General features: G+C 39.8%; 1 protein-coding gene and 1 long non-coding RNA gene across 2 annotated transcripts in view; one reads left to right on the top strand and one right to left on the bottom strand.

The window, feature by feature from the left end:
• The window catches only part of LOC124259908, a 12,667-nt gene extending 2,010 nt beyond the window's left edge, over positions 1-10,657 (top strand). Inside the window, exons 2-3 of the long non-coding RNA XR_006893950.1 lie at positions 586-650; positions 10,576-10,657. This is a non-coding gene — a long non-coding RNA (uncharacterized LOC124259908). The remainder of the gene's footprint in view (positions 1-585; positions 651-10,575) is intronic.
• Positions 7,713-14,536, bottom strand: part of LOC124259904 — a 36,992-nt gene continuing 30,168 nt past the window's right edge. The window contains exon 2 of the mRNA XM_046694133.1: positions 7,713-10,723. Coding sequence (XP_046550089.1) covers positions 9,072-10,723 — 1,652 coding nt within the window. The 3' untranslated portion in view covers positions 7,713-9,071. The remainder of the gene's footprint in view (positions 10,724-14,536) is intronic.

The following is a 14,536-nucleotide window of genomic DNA, read 5'->3' on the forward strand; positions in this document are numbered from 1 at the left end:
TTTAAACAGCACATAATTGTTTATAAATTTCTCAAAAAGTTCACAAACAAGCAATGCCAGCCCACATGGTATCCATGTTTGTCGCCGCTGGAAGTCTCATATGACCAGATCAATTAGAGTTACCTTCCTTTCACTATTGATGGCGATGAATCACCTTTGTGCACGTGGTCATGGCATAACATTTGGGGACACATTTAATATTATCATTAAAATATTAGTGCAACTAATAATTAAGACATTGTTTATTGCTATGCAATACTTTAAATGTTGTAAATGATATATTTGGTGAATATTTTTAAGTAAAGAGAAACATTATTAGTGTGATCACATGTGAAAGTTGAGATTGGCAGTTTTGGACACAACATTTTTAGGTGACCATGAACATGTAAATTATTCTAAAAAATTATTTTGACATTGAAATTGTATTATTCCAAAGGACTATTTATCTGCATTAATTCATTTAACAATTAAAGGTAAACAATTTTTATCAGGATGGTGAAAGTGTTTAAATGATGAATTTAACTTGAGGACGCTAAATTTCCAAATCTGGTAGAATGACCCATATATGTTTATTTATTCGTGCAGATGTAGGTGTATTGCTCGTGCAGGTGTCGGTGTCTATACTGATTATACCCAGGACCACACACTTGGTGAGTTTATTATATTTTATGCATTGTGTATTGTTAAACATTGTATATGAAAACATTTCAACAAATTATTACAGGTGGTTTGCATGAGTCTCTCGTGACAACAGCTGATCAGTGATGTGTAATAGTTGTGTTCCGATGATAAAAAAAAATCGAAAATCGATCGAAAGAAGGATTAAAAATGATTATCGATTGTAATAAAAAAAAATTTCAATTAATCAGGATTTTGTTGTTTTTGTATAACACCCTTGAATTAAGTATACTAAACATTTAATTTGATGAATATTCACGAACAAACATGTGCTCAACAGCGTAAAGCTATGTGCATTTTAACATTTTAACCACTTTTATTGTTTAATTACAATTCCAGTGTCTTACTTGCATGCGTGCATTTCATTGTATGACAGTATTAGTTATAAAAAAACATTAATTAGAAAAAAAACCTAGGGAAAAACCCTTAAAATTGATGATTACATTAAAAATGTATATATTTCGATTATAATCGATAATCGTTCACCACAATTCCTCCGATAATCGATAGTGGATTTGGTTTCCGATTCCCAACACTAATGTGTAATACTGTTAGTTATTTTTGATAGTTAAAAATGCTTGAACATAATTCACTCAGAGTGTGTGAGTTTACGCTGATTCAGCAGTATTCCAGCAGTATCCAGCACCGGAAATAGGCTTCACAACTTTACCTATGTGGGCAGTCAAACCCAGAATTTCGGTGTGGAAAGCGAATGCTTTAACCACTAGACTACCCCACTGCCCCTAATTCACTCAGATTTCAGGATATGTTGTATTTGTGTGAAATTGGAATGATGTAGCTGTAGGATTTGGAATAGGGGTGGGCTTCCTCAGTCCATCTAAATTATTTTAGGTGAACAGACTTATTATTGCCCGACTGAGAGGGACTGTAATACCATGTCTTTCAAAGTATATTTAATCTGACCACATATTTAATCGTAGTATATATGTTCGTTTATATTAAAGGCTAGATTGGTCCAGCTGAAGGAATGATGTAAATCCAGGTAGGATCCATGAAGGTAGCAAAAGTACTGTAAGTACTCATAGTGATCTACCTTCAGTTGTTGGCAGCCTGTAGCCCATTTTTTATATTGTATTGTTACAGATAGAAATTGTGTTTTATGGTTATTATGATGCTACTTTTAAGTGCAAATCTGTGATACTTAGTAAGTCATTTTACTGTTCTTTGCAGACAGGTAAGTACATTGACTAAGTTTGTTTTTGTTCATTTTTAGATTTACAAATTTACAACTTTCATAGTCATGATATGGCTGACATACTGGCGATGTGACCTACGACACTCTCATACGCACTCACTCACGCACGCACCACCGACCCCACTCACTGACTCCAACAGTTGACGAGCCTATGCATATGTTTATGATTGATATGTTCACCTTTTCTCAAACACTCGGCATCATTTCCGTTTGATAGTGATTCATAAACACATGCTTAGTCATTGTATTTCACAGTGTCAATCACTGGATTGTCTGCACCAGACTCAATTGTTTACAGACCGCGTCGTACATCTGTAATACTGCAGAATGCAGCATCAAACACATGCCCACTCACTCAACTTTCAATTACTGGTTTGTCTTGTCCAGATGCTTGGAATATTATTGTGGGGCATTTAAGAACATTCACTCATACAAACAAACAAAAAGAAAACGAAACATTTTTATAAATTTTATATATTATCTAATATTTACACTATGACCCCATGATATGCTATGGGCACGATTCATATCAATATTATGTTATGTTACTGAAACAGAATGTCACCTGCACACAAGACTATTGTATTCACATCATGTGAAAATAGACATACATGTATAATCATCTATAATACTTCACCAATAGTAGTACACCACACACCAAATATGTCTCATCCATATAATACACAGTCATGGCAAACTAAGTACAAAATGACAAACGTATAACCTGTTGTTTAAACAAGCAATACAACATAATGTGATAATAGACAAACATCTTGACATATATAGTATGTCACAAATAGTAATAACAGAGCATGCGTGATACACCACACAATTAATATGTCTCATCCATTTGATACACTATCATGGATCATGGCAAACTAAGTGAAAAATGACAAACGTATAACCTGTTGTTTAAACAAGCAACACAAACATCTTGACATATATAGCATGTCACAAATAGTAATAACAGAGCATGCGTGATACACCACACAATTAATACAGGGCTCGATTTATGAGAGGTTAACCTACTTGCACCAGGTCCAACCTAAGATAAAAACCTAATTGCACTTGCCAAATTCCAGTTGCAACGTAGTGTGTTAAAACGTCAGAGGTTTCGGTGCACATAAACATATTTCCATATACACCTGATCCCTGTTTACAAGAGCTGTAACAGCCGAAACGTGTATATGAATAGCATTATTTCAGTGCCATAGCTATTCAAAGTTTAGAAGACAAATAGGCTGACATATATATATGATTATAATGTTAGATTTATTGTTGGTTTCTTTCTCAAAAGTTGATTTGCCCCTTGTGCAAGTAAGACTCATAACTAGTTTGCACTTTGTAATATTGGGTTGCACCAGTGCAAGTAACAAAACACTAAATCGAGCCCTGTAATATCCGTGTCCATTTCTTCTCCATTCCATCATTCCACTTTCCTTCCCTTCATTCCTTCTTTCCATTCCATCCATTCCATCCTTTCATTCTTTCCGTCTATTTTCCTCCATCATTCCTTCCATTAAAACTATATTCCTCTACCATTTCCTATTTCATATCCATCCTTCAAATATCAATTCCTCCATTCCATTCAAGTCCAAATATTTCCATTTCCATCCATATTTTCATCCATTACATCTCTTGTCATTTCCAAGCCTATCCATTATTCCATATTCATTATATTCTTTATCCATTCTTTCCATATTTAATCCATATCCATGTTTCCATGCTGTGCATCTATTTTCCACATCAATATTTTATACCACTGGTCCTTATACTGTCTACACCACCATCCATGCTTTCCAGCCTCACTCTGCCATGTGTCCACCACTTTCCTGTGTCTCCAGCCACCTCAGTGGTTCCTGTGTGGCCACTGTGCTCATGCCACATGTGTCGTCTGTCTCACTGTGTGGGTTCATTGCCTCTGTGTCCACTGTGTGTCTGTGTCCACTGTGCTCTGCCACCTGCTTGTCTTTGTGTTCGTGGGTCTGTGTGTCAGTCCACTGTGCAGCCTATGCAGTGCATCAGTGTCTCAGTCATGGATATGTGTCCTGTGCCTCTGTGTCTCTATGGACCACCACATCAATACTGTGCTGTGCCTTCAATGTGATCCATGTGCCTCTTTTTTGTGTGATTCTGGATGATCCACTGTGCCTGTGTGCATTCAATGTAGTCCTTCTGTGTGTCATTATGTCCACTGTGCCGTGTCAATGTGCCTCTGTGTCAGTCCTTGGATGTCACTGTGATCAGTGTCTCCATGCCTGTGGGTCTGCATGCTGTGTCCGTTCTTTTTCTACTACATGCCACCTCATCCATGTGTCCACCTTTTCTACTATTCAGCACTCTGCCATGTCACTGGTTCACTTTTCTGCTGTATCTCACTGGGTCTCACAACTCCTTCCTGTGTTTCACTGCTGTGCCACATGTGTGTCTCTACTACAATATACACCACCACATCAATATAATCCACTATACACCACTACAACACTCTACTACAATATACACCACCACATCAATATAATCCATATACAACACTCTACTACAATATACACCACCACATCAATATAATCCACTATACACTATACAACACTCTACTACAATATACACCACCACATCAATATAATCCACTATACACAATCACAACACTCTACTACAATATACACCACCACATCAATATAATCCACTATACACCACTACAACACTCTACTACAATATACACCACCACATCAATATAATCCACTATACACCACTACTATATTCACCTGTGAGTATATACACCACCGCATCAATATAATCCACTATACACCACTATTACAATATACACCACCACATTAAGATAATCCACCATACACCACTACAACTTTCCACTGTTATGTACACTACCTACATCAATATATGCTCTTAAAAATAGTGAACTTCACATTTTACGATTGAAAAAGTTGGGAGATATATCGGAGTCAATCAATGTTGATATGATGATAATGAATGTTTTGAGAGTGCATCACCACTTGCACTTCCTTATGACAATAGTTGTTTGCACAGTAAATCTCTTGAAAGATGATTGGTGTATGGCATTAAATTTGCATTTTCGATTTTCATTTCCAAGCAAACAAACGGCTAGACACAAACACTAACAACTGTGTGATACAAGATTATTGTCAAAATCAATGGTCTACAGTGTTGGGCCTCCTTTCACAAAGCACTAAGGTGATCGTAAGTCACTAAGGTAACCTTAGTGCATGGTTATAAAATGGGAGTTAAGGTTGCTTCGTGAAAGGAGCCCATAGTGTACAGTGATTTATCGACCTTCTTGAAAACTGGCAAAATCAAGAGTGACACCCCATGCACATGTATGGGGCTACTGCATTGTGCACGTGCATCTCATGCGTTGTGTTTAGGGGTTGTGATAAAGAGAAATGGAGGTGCGTTCATAAGATGTCTGTCTTTCTTAACACTAATGATTACTATCCAAATTGAAAGTTCAGGTTCCCCTACTTTTTGAAAAGTATATATTATATGTAATCTAATCATCTTTCAGTTAGGTTTTAGTAACAATAACCAATCAAAATGAGAGTATGATGCGAGTCTCAAAGCCAGTGTGTATGAACAAATTAATTAATTGATTGCGACAGCAGCAACAGAATATCATCACTTACTATTTATGTATGTATTTACGGATTTACATAATCTGCATGAAACAAATGTATTGACTCATGTGGCTAATATTACTTATCATCAACATTAATCAAGAGATCTGCTGAGCTAAACGCAGCTGTCACCTGTATGTCATTTTTCACATTGTTGGTATTTTGTCCACAGTGTGCAGACATTTTGTCCTATGGGATTTTGTCAGGTTGGGATTATGTATGGATGGGTTTTCGTCCTACCATCGGTGTGTACCTCTCTAAATCGACAATACTGTATTTAACCACATTGACTACCTCCTCAGTAACCCTCATGACTGTACCCATCGCGTCATTATCATTGTCTGTCATAATTCTCTAAACTTTAGAAATGGTGATCTTTTCAAATATATCATTTTGTTTTCAACAACTTTTTAAAAAAGTTTGGCATGGTTTCTTTAACCCATAGGTATATATGATACACCTGGATCCAATTTACGTCACCAATATGTTCATACCATTGATGCCACATGAACCGTTACAGACAAAATAGGAAAAAACAAGTGGCATGTTGGAAACATTTTCAAGCTGTTTTACATGTTTGACAACACATAAGAACACACACACAAGATAAAATAGACATGGGGTACCATGAAATAATGCAATGTAAGTTATCTGTTAATACTCAATGTAAGATAACTGTTAATACTCAATGTAAGATATCTGTTAATACTCAGTTTGCAACCAGGAGAAAAATGTCAGCAACATGTTCACAGAATTTACCATACTGACAGAATCCCAAATGCAACAAACTAACATATAATGTTCCCCGCTTGAAGGTATGCCTGTGTCTACAGGGGTTGTAACCACTTTAAATGGAGAAATCTAATAAACATGTGACATAATGAACTTAGGAAAAAAGTTGTTTATCAAACGGTTATAGTTTGAAATCTCTATTATTGGTTTGTATTACAAGGGGGTAAGCGCAGTAGATGGAACATTGAAACAAATGCACGAGCGGTACGTGATGAGCGTTAACTTAGACCAACTCTACTTGTTCTCGGTGTTTCCTTTAATGTGCATACCCCCTTGTAATACAAACCAATAATAACGATTTGAAACTATGATCGTTTGTTAAACAACTTTTATCCTCAGTTGCATAATATTATTAGATTTAAATCTTAAGTTAGCAATGTAAAATTATGAGGATTCGCAATCTCAATTTCACTTTATTTGATTTGCTTTTTTGTTTAAAGTGAAATTCATCGGTACATTTTCACTGCAAACAGACTATACGTTACAGAAGGACAAGTGTTGAAGCTGACTTCTCTCATTCCGGCACTTAATGTCATCTAGATTCCAAAAGCACAAGCCATCAAGATTCATTTCACTCTGACACCTGGAGTCACAACACCCCAGCAGCACAGGGCATGAAGCTGAGTTCTCATTTATTTCTCTAATAATATGTCAATCACATCACAGAGTCCTGATCTCAGACCCATCTTTTCAGATGGAACATGACACTTGATCAAACATTCATCAAATATTTGACACCCATATACAACCCTAGTTACTCCATCCATGGTTCCTACACGATTGACACATGTCATCATATCCCAATTGTGTAGATCGATGCTCATGCTGTTGATCGGTGGATTGTCTGGTCCATTCTTGATTATATACAGACCGCCGCCATATATCTGGTATATCGCTTAGTGCGGCGTTACACAAAACAAATAAACCTACAAAGGAAACCCCTGCCACTATGTTTCTTTACATGACATCTCTGTTTGAATGTCTTCCTCATTGTCAAGTGTTTGATGATATTCAGCAGAAGTATATAACTATGTTACATGGCAAGATTCTCAGACTGTTATTCCTCACGGAAATCAAAAAGGATCACACAATGTGATTCTATTCTCTTTGGTAAATAACAACATCTTTTCCTCCCTCAGACACAATGAGAGAATATATTGCAAAGTCTCCTCTTTGTAGTACCATCATGGCCGGTGTTTGATTAGCGATTCCTCCCCGTCTGTTGATGTCACAGGTTTTCCTTGCCAAGACATCTTTCACTATAGATATGTTGCCTCCCTCACATGCCAACATCAGACAGTCTCTGTTGTTATCATCTGTAAGGGTCAGATCTGCGCCCTCAGACACAAGGAGATCATAAACGTCATAGTTTCCTTCTTCCACTGCCATCATGACGGGTGTTTGTTCATCAAATCCTCCCCGTCTGTTGATGTCACAGGTTTTCCTTGACAAGAGATCTTTCACTATAGATATGTTGCCTCCCTCACATGCCAACATCAGACAGTCTCTGTTGCCATTATCAATAAGGGTCAGATCTGCGCCCTCAGACACAAGGAGATCATAAATATAATAGTTTCCTTTCTCCGCTGCCATCATCACGAGTGTTTGTCCCTTCCATCCTCCCCATCTGTTGATGTCACAGATTTTCCTTGCCAAGACATCTTTCACTATAGATATGTTGCCTCCCTCACAGGCCAACATTAGACAGTCTCTGTTCTCATCATCTGTAAGGGTCAGATCTGCGCCCTCAGACACAAGGAGATCATAAACGTCATAGTTTCCTTCTTCCGCTGCCATCATGACGGGTGTTTGTTCATCCAATCCTCCCCGTCTGTTGATGTCACAGGTTTTCCTTGCCAAGACATCTTTCACTATAGATATGTTACCTCCCTGACATGCCAACATTAGACAGTCTCTGTCCTTATCATCTGTAAGGGTCAGATCTGCACCCTCAGACACAAGGAGATGATAAATGTCATAGTGTCCTTCTTCCGCTGCCATCATGGCGGGTGTTTGTTCCTCCATTCTTCCCTGTTTGTTGATGCCACATGATTTCCTTGCCAAGACATCTTTTACTATGGATGTGTTACCTCCCTCACAGGCCAACATCAGACAGTCTCTGTCGTATCTATCTGTAAGAGTCAGATCTGCACCCTCAGACACAAGGAGATAAATGTCATAGTGTCCTCCTTCCGCTGCCATCATGACGGGTGTTTGTTTATACCATCCTCCCTGTTTGTTGATGTCACATGATTTCCTTGCCAAGACATCTTTTACTATGGATATGTTACCTCCTTCACAAGCCAACACCAGACAGTCTCTGTCCTTATCATCTGTAAGGGTCAGATCTGCACCCTCAGACACAAGGAGATCATAAACATCATAGTGTCCTCCTTCCGCTGCCATCATGATGGGTGTTTGCATCATCTCTATTTCCATATTGTTTACATCAAATATTTTCAGTGCAATCAAAAAGTTTACAGTTGACAAGTTGCCTTCTTTACTCGCCAAATGCAAACAATCTGTTCCGACAGAGTTGGTAAATGTTAATTGGGCTCCTTCTTGTTTCAGGAACTTCAGGAGATGAAGATGACCTCCTTCAGCACAAAGCATTGCAGGTGTAAACCCCTTATGATTCAGCAAATCTATCAAAACAGGACACATTTCAATCAACTTTCTTGTCAACACCATGCTTCCTGATTTACAAGCATAATGCAAACATGTGTTTCCAGTCCTGTCCTTCACTGAAATATCTCGCCTTTTTGACTGAGAAATTCAAACACCTTTGAATGTCCTGACTTGGCAGCCATAATGAGCAGGGTTTCCCCAGCTATGGAAAATTCAACATTGAACCCACCATGTAGACACATCTCAGTAACTAGATGTTTAAGGTGTTCCAGTTTGCCATGTCTAACACAGGCTACCACACACTCATACAGATCAAATGTGGTGTTATGCAATCTTCGAATAACATCTAATGACTTAGAGAACAGAGTGTAACTCTCAGACACAGAAGTCAAATATATAAACCATTCACCACTGTCTCTATCCTTTTGCTGGACAATCTCAACGATGTTATCATTAATCTCTGTCCATAGTAAGGAGGCAATCATCTCATCACTTAGAACTGGATGTTTCACTGTCCAAATGAAGCGTCTTTGTGTAATACCTTCAACCAGTCTGTTTGCTACTACTTGGTGTAGTTGGGGAGTGATGTAGATCATGTTTGTGACATCATCAACGTCTGATGATTTTTGTGAAATCTTAGCTAGTCTCACTCTTTCATACATGAATTTCAGGGAGCAGTGTTCCAGCAGCAACACGATATTGAGATGTCCTACAGCACATGCTGCAGCATCGTATATGGCGGGGTGGGAGAAAGATGCCATGTGATCCTCCACTGTACAGTAGATCCCAGTAAAGTTGTTGATCTCCTTGGCAATCTCGGTTTCTGTACACTCAGGAACTACTTTCTTCACAGCTTCAAACATGGCATGTCCAGCTTTGCTTGACTGCAAAGAAACAAGGTTCAGGTTTCCATCACAAAGGATGAGGATGAGGATGGCTGCTGATCTATTGCTTTTTTCCCGGACAATACTGTCAATGTCATCTCTTAGATAGTTCAGTGGATAGTTGAAGAATTTCAAGTTGTGCATCTGGAACTTTGCATTGGTAAAAAAGAGTTTGGTGATAAGAGGGAATCCAAATATGTTGTGTTTTGAATCAGTGATGGTACACATGTCCTTTTCAGAGATATCACTTGAGGGATGTTTGGTCATGTATGAAAGTAACATACGTATCTTTTCTTCAACTGTGAGATGGTGTTCAGTCATATCAAGAGTAGCTTCTGTTTTAAGTAGACCCTCTTTGTACTGATGTAGCCTTGAGCATCCCTCCTTCCAGTTGTATGTTCTAGAGGTGAAAACAAGCCGCAGTTTGTAGATAGGGGTTTCTTCTTTGGATTTCTCCTTATCTTCGTTTGATTTTTCATCACCCTTTGAATGTTTACTTTTCTTCTTCTTAGAATCCCTCTCTTTATCAGCAGCAGTTTTAGTGAGATCATCAGCTAAGGCACTGAGCAACTTACGGATCGCTCCCAAATTTGAAATGAATGCAATAGAGCCAAAAATATCATCAAAAACAACCAGCATGTGTGAATGTCGTTTAGAAATTGTATCAACATCAAATTGTTCAATGTTTTCCACAAACACTGTTTCATATCTCTTTTCTTGATATGCCTCACAGATCATCAGAGCAGTGCTGGTCTTCCCATCTCCTGGAGCTCCACAGATGCTGACATGGCCATGCTGCTCAAGAAGCTGTTTGGCTGTCTGGACAGCACGGATGTCCACAAAATACTCCTTCAGGTGTTCAACCCTTTGGCTGTAGCGTTCTGTGGGGAAACAAAAAACAACAAAGTTGGTTTGTGAATAGTCAAATCTGGACCAGGGATACATCATTCCAGTCAGAATAGATGATGAATAAGCAAGGAAGTGTTTAAATCAGACATCAGGCATATTTTTACTGTCTGCTTCTAATTCAGTTTAACAGAAAAACTTAAAATGCGTCAAGTCATTGTGGCCTTTATGAACCTTAAAACCCCAAGTGAGGATACACAATGTGGACCAAATCATTTGAAATAATGTAATTTTCTGAATAAAATTGATATTATATACTTATCCTGACTCATGCTCTTATTGCTTGTCTTCTTCTTGCGAACATAGTGGAACACTTGTATCTCCCTAATTGAAGCTCCCCTCAATGTAAAATCACTAATTAGTACTCACCAAGGGGTTACTACAATATATATAGATATTATGAAAGTAATAATAATAGAATAAAGCGACTCCAAAGTGGAGAAGCGACCCAATGTACATACAACATCAGTACTGAGCTTAAGACTAATGTAGACTTAAGATATATATATATAATAGCACAAAACTCTGTAGAGTTATAAGCTAGATAGTACTGTTATGATATATACAGTAATAATCTCGTGAGACAATGACTTATCGTCTACGAGGGACTGTCAACTGCTGTGTGAAGACCATGGGACCGAAATGGTGAATACCTGAGACGTCCTCGGTGGTGATATCTCTCAGATAGTGGTTGGCAAACACCATGTCGGATTTCCAAAAGCAGCCCTCCATAATGGTATTCAATGAGCACTTCCCGTGTAGAGCGAGTGTTGAAGCCAGTGCTCTAATTTCATGTGGATTAGATGCTCTTGGAGGGTCGAGTCCTGCAGCCTTGTAGGCGCGAAGTATGACAGTTCTGATCCATATCGATATCGTGGTATGCGAGACTTCGGTCTGTGTCGCTGTCGATAGAGGGATGAATAACCGCTTGAGTTGTCGTCGCCTCGTTTTGGATCGTTGTAGATAGATTTTGAGTGCTCTGACTGTGCATAATGATAGGTCAAGTGTATCATGAGGTCCGAGAATTGACGAGAGTGCAGGGACATGGAATAATCTGTCTGGTTGACCTGGCAATTGATTCTTGGCGATGAAATCCCAGCGTAGTCCCATATGCACGATGTTTTGATTGTCATCGAAATGTGTTCTCTCATAATCTAGTGCGTGAATTTCTGACATCCTGGCTGCCGTTGCTAGAGATAACAGGAACAATGTTTTCTGTGTCAGAAATTCAAATGATGTTGATTCCAGTGGTTCATATGCCTCACTTGTGAGGTGTTGGAGCACTATATTTAGATCTCTGTTTTTGATCCTCCAATCGGAATGCACTTAGGAAGGCCAGTAACTCTGGTGTTTTGGTTAACTTGACACCCGTTCTCATAGTTATCACAGAATTTAAAGCTGTAAATCCCTTTTTAGCAGCGTATGTTTCAAAACTGTGCCACTTGTCATCATACAAGTTGCGCGTAGAATTGTTTAAAGCAAGCATGACTGCTTTCGCCGCTCTGGCTGAATAACCTCTCTTGTTTAGACACACTTTAATACAGTCCATACGTGAAGTTGGAATGCTTCTGGATTTCCGTGCGCTTGTTTGGTGTGAGGATGTACTAGTAGATTCGAGGGCTTTGGCAGTTGTAGTATTGGTTGTCTGATTTCTTGAATTAGAATTGGAAACCACGTTCTCAAGCTGGCCAGTAGTGACCAAAATCAGTTGGAGGCTCAGAGTTTGCTTGATTTTCTGTAACACCTGAGGGATTAACGCTGGCTGGCAGAAAAGCGCATCGCGTTGAGGCCTTCCCAGGATATGCTTAGTGCGTCCGTTGCCCATGCTTGTGGATCGGGACTGGTGATCTGAATGTTGTTAGCTGATTGTTGAAAGCGAAAGTGGCGAATAGGTCTACTAGCGGAGCTCCTATTTCCTTGATAATTTGTGCAAATATCTCTGTATGGAGCATCAATTCTGTCGGCGACGGTAGATGTGGCCGAGAGAGTGCGTCTGCTAGAACATTCTTGGCTCCTGGAATGTGACATGCTCTGACATGTATGTTGAGATCGTCTATTAGATCGAACAGTTGAAAACATACAGTCAATAGGTTCAATGATCTCGTTGAGCCTTGTTTGTTAACATAAAACGCCACTGTTGAGTTGTCTGTGTGAATCATCAGATGCGCATTCTGTAGAATGTTGCTCCAATGTAGTATGCTGTTGATTACTGCCTGCATTTCTAGCATGTTTATGTGCAGTTTGCTCTCTTGCTGATTCCATAACCCTGATGCCGTCCGGTTGGCGAGATGAGCTCCCCAACCTTGGAGCAACGTGTCTACATAGAGATGGGTTTTGAATTCCGTCTCTGTAAAATAAATGCCTTCGCAGACATTCGACCTCTTGGTTCACCATAGTAGACGGGGTCTGACTTACTTCGGCAGACTGAATGGTTGTGGGTCGTCCAGATGAGCGTTGATGAGGACCTGTAACGGACGTAACTGTCGTCTGCCTCTGACTGTCATGTCTTGAGGTGACGTGAGTAGACCCAACAGACCCTGCCATTGTCGTAGTGGTAGCGGAGAGAGTAAGGCTTGTGGGATGGTCTGTTGCTGTTGGATCTTGAGCCATCGGTCCTCTGGTACGACGATACGATTCTGTGTCGTGAGAAATCGAATGCCTAGAAATTGCAGATCTTGCGTAGGTTCTAGGTCCGACTTGAGTAGATTTACTAACCATCCTAGCTGTGTTAGTAGCTTGATGATGAAGTTTAACTGTAGTTTGAGACGCTGTGGATCTAGATCCAATTGTATCCCGTCGTCGAGGTAGAACACACTGCGTAGCCCTAGACGATGTAGGTAAGTGACGATAGGTTTCGCTACTCTAGTGAACAACCAGGGGGCCGATGAGATTCCAAATGGCAGTACTCTCCATTGGTAATGCAACCCGTCTAGTGTAAACCGTAGGTATTTCCTTGATTCGGGATGTATCGGGATATGTAGATAAGCGTCCTGCAGATCTATACTGGCCATGTAGTCCATGGGAAGAACTAGGTGCCGTAGTTGAGGTAGATGTATCATGCGAAACGTTGGCGGTTTGCGTAGATAATCTCTGTTGAACGTGCTCATGTTGTAGATGAGTTGAAACTTTTCCTTGGAGTTTTTCTTGGGCACTAGGAAAACTGGGGAGTAGAAGCCTGGTTCGATGTTTACTTGTTCCAGTACTTCTATGGCCTGCTTGGTTAGGAGAGATGACACAGCTTCTCGTAACTTTGGTAGTTGTTGAGCCTGGAAGTCGAACCTGAGAGGGTTGACTGTAAGCGGAGGCGTGGCCTGTAGTTGGATTCGATATCAGTGTTCTAGGATGTTGGAGACATATGGATCTCGTAGCATTCCCCAGTTCTCCCAGTGCAGTTGAAGGCGTCCACCCACTTGTGATGGTTGTACTGGAACGGCTGGGGGTGGAAGACTCCAGTCGTTCGGAACCTGTCTTTCATCGTTTATAATTGCGGGAGCCTCTGGGTGCCCTGCCTCTTCCAGATCCTCCCCTGTAATTGCCGTATGTGCGACGAAAAGATTCTTTTCCTCCTCTTGAGCTTGCCATCTTCCTGTCCCTTGCTCTCTGTAGGCCGGTGAACTCCGATCTTCCTGAATATCTCTGCGATGTTTGCCTGATGACGTTAGCTACTTTACTATACTTTATCTATACCTCCATCGAAGATTGACGGCATTGACCACGGGGCTGTGTAAAGTGAAGAAGTAAACTGTTCACCCCAATTACAGGAGGCGAGGAGACCTTGACGACGAGCC

The sequence above is a fragment of the Haliotis rubra genome, unplaced genomic scaffold, assembly GCF_003918875.1.
Source record: "Haliotis rubra isolate DU_JTF1 unplaced genomic scaffold, ASM391887v1 Scf741, whole genome shotgun sequence".
In the NCBI taxonomy this organism is placed as follows: Eukaryota; Metazoa; Mollusca; class Gastropoda; order Lepetellida; family Haliotidae; genus Haliotis; species Haliotis rubra.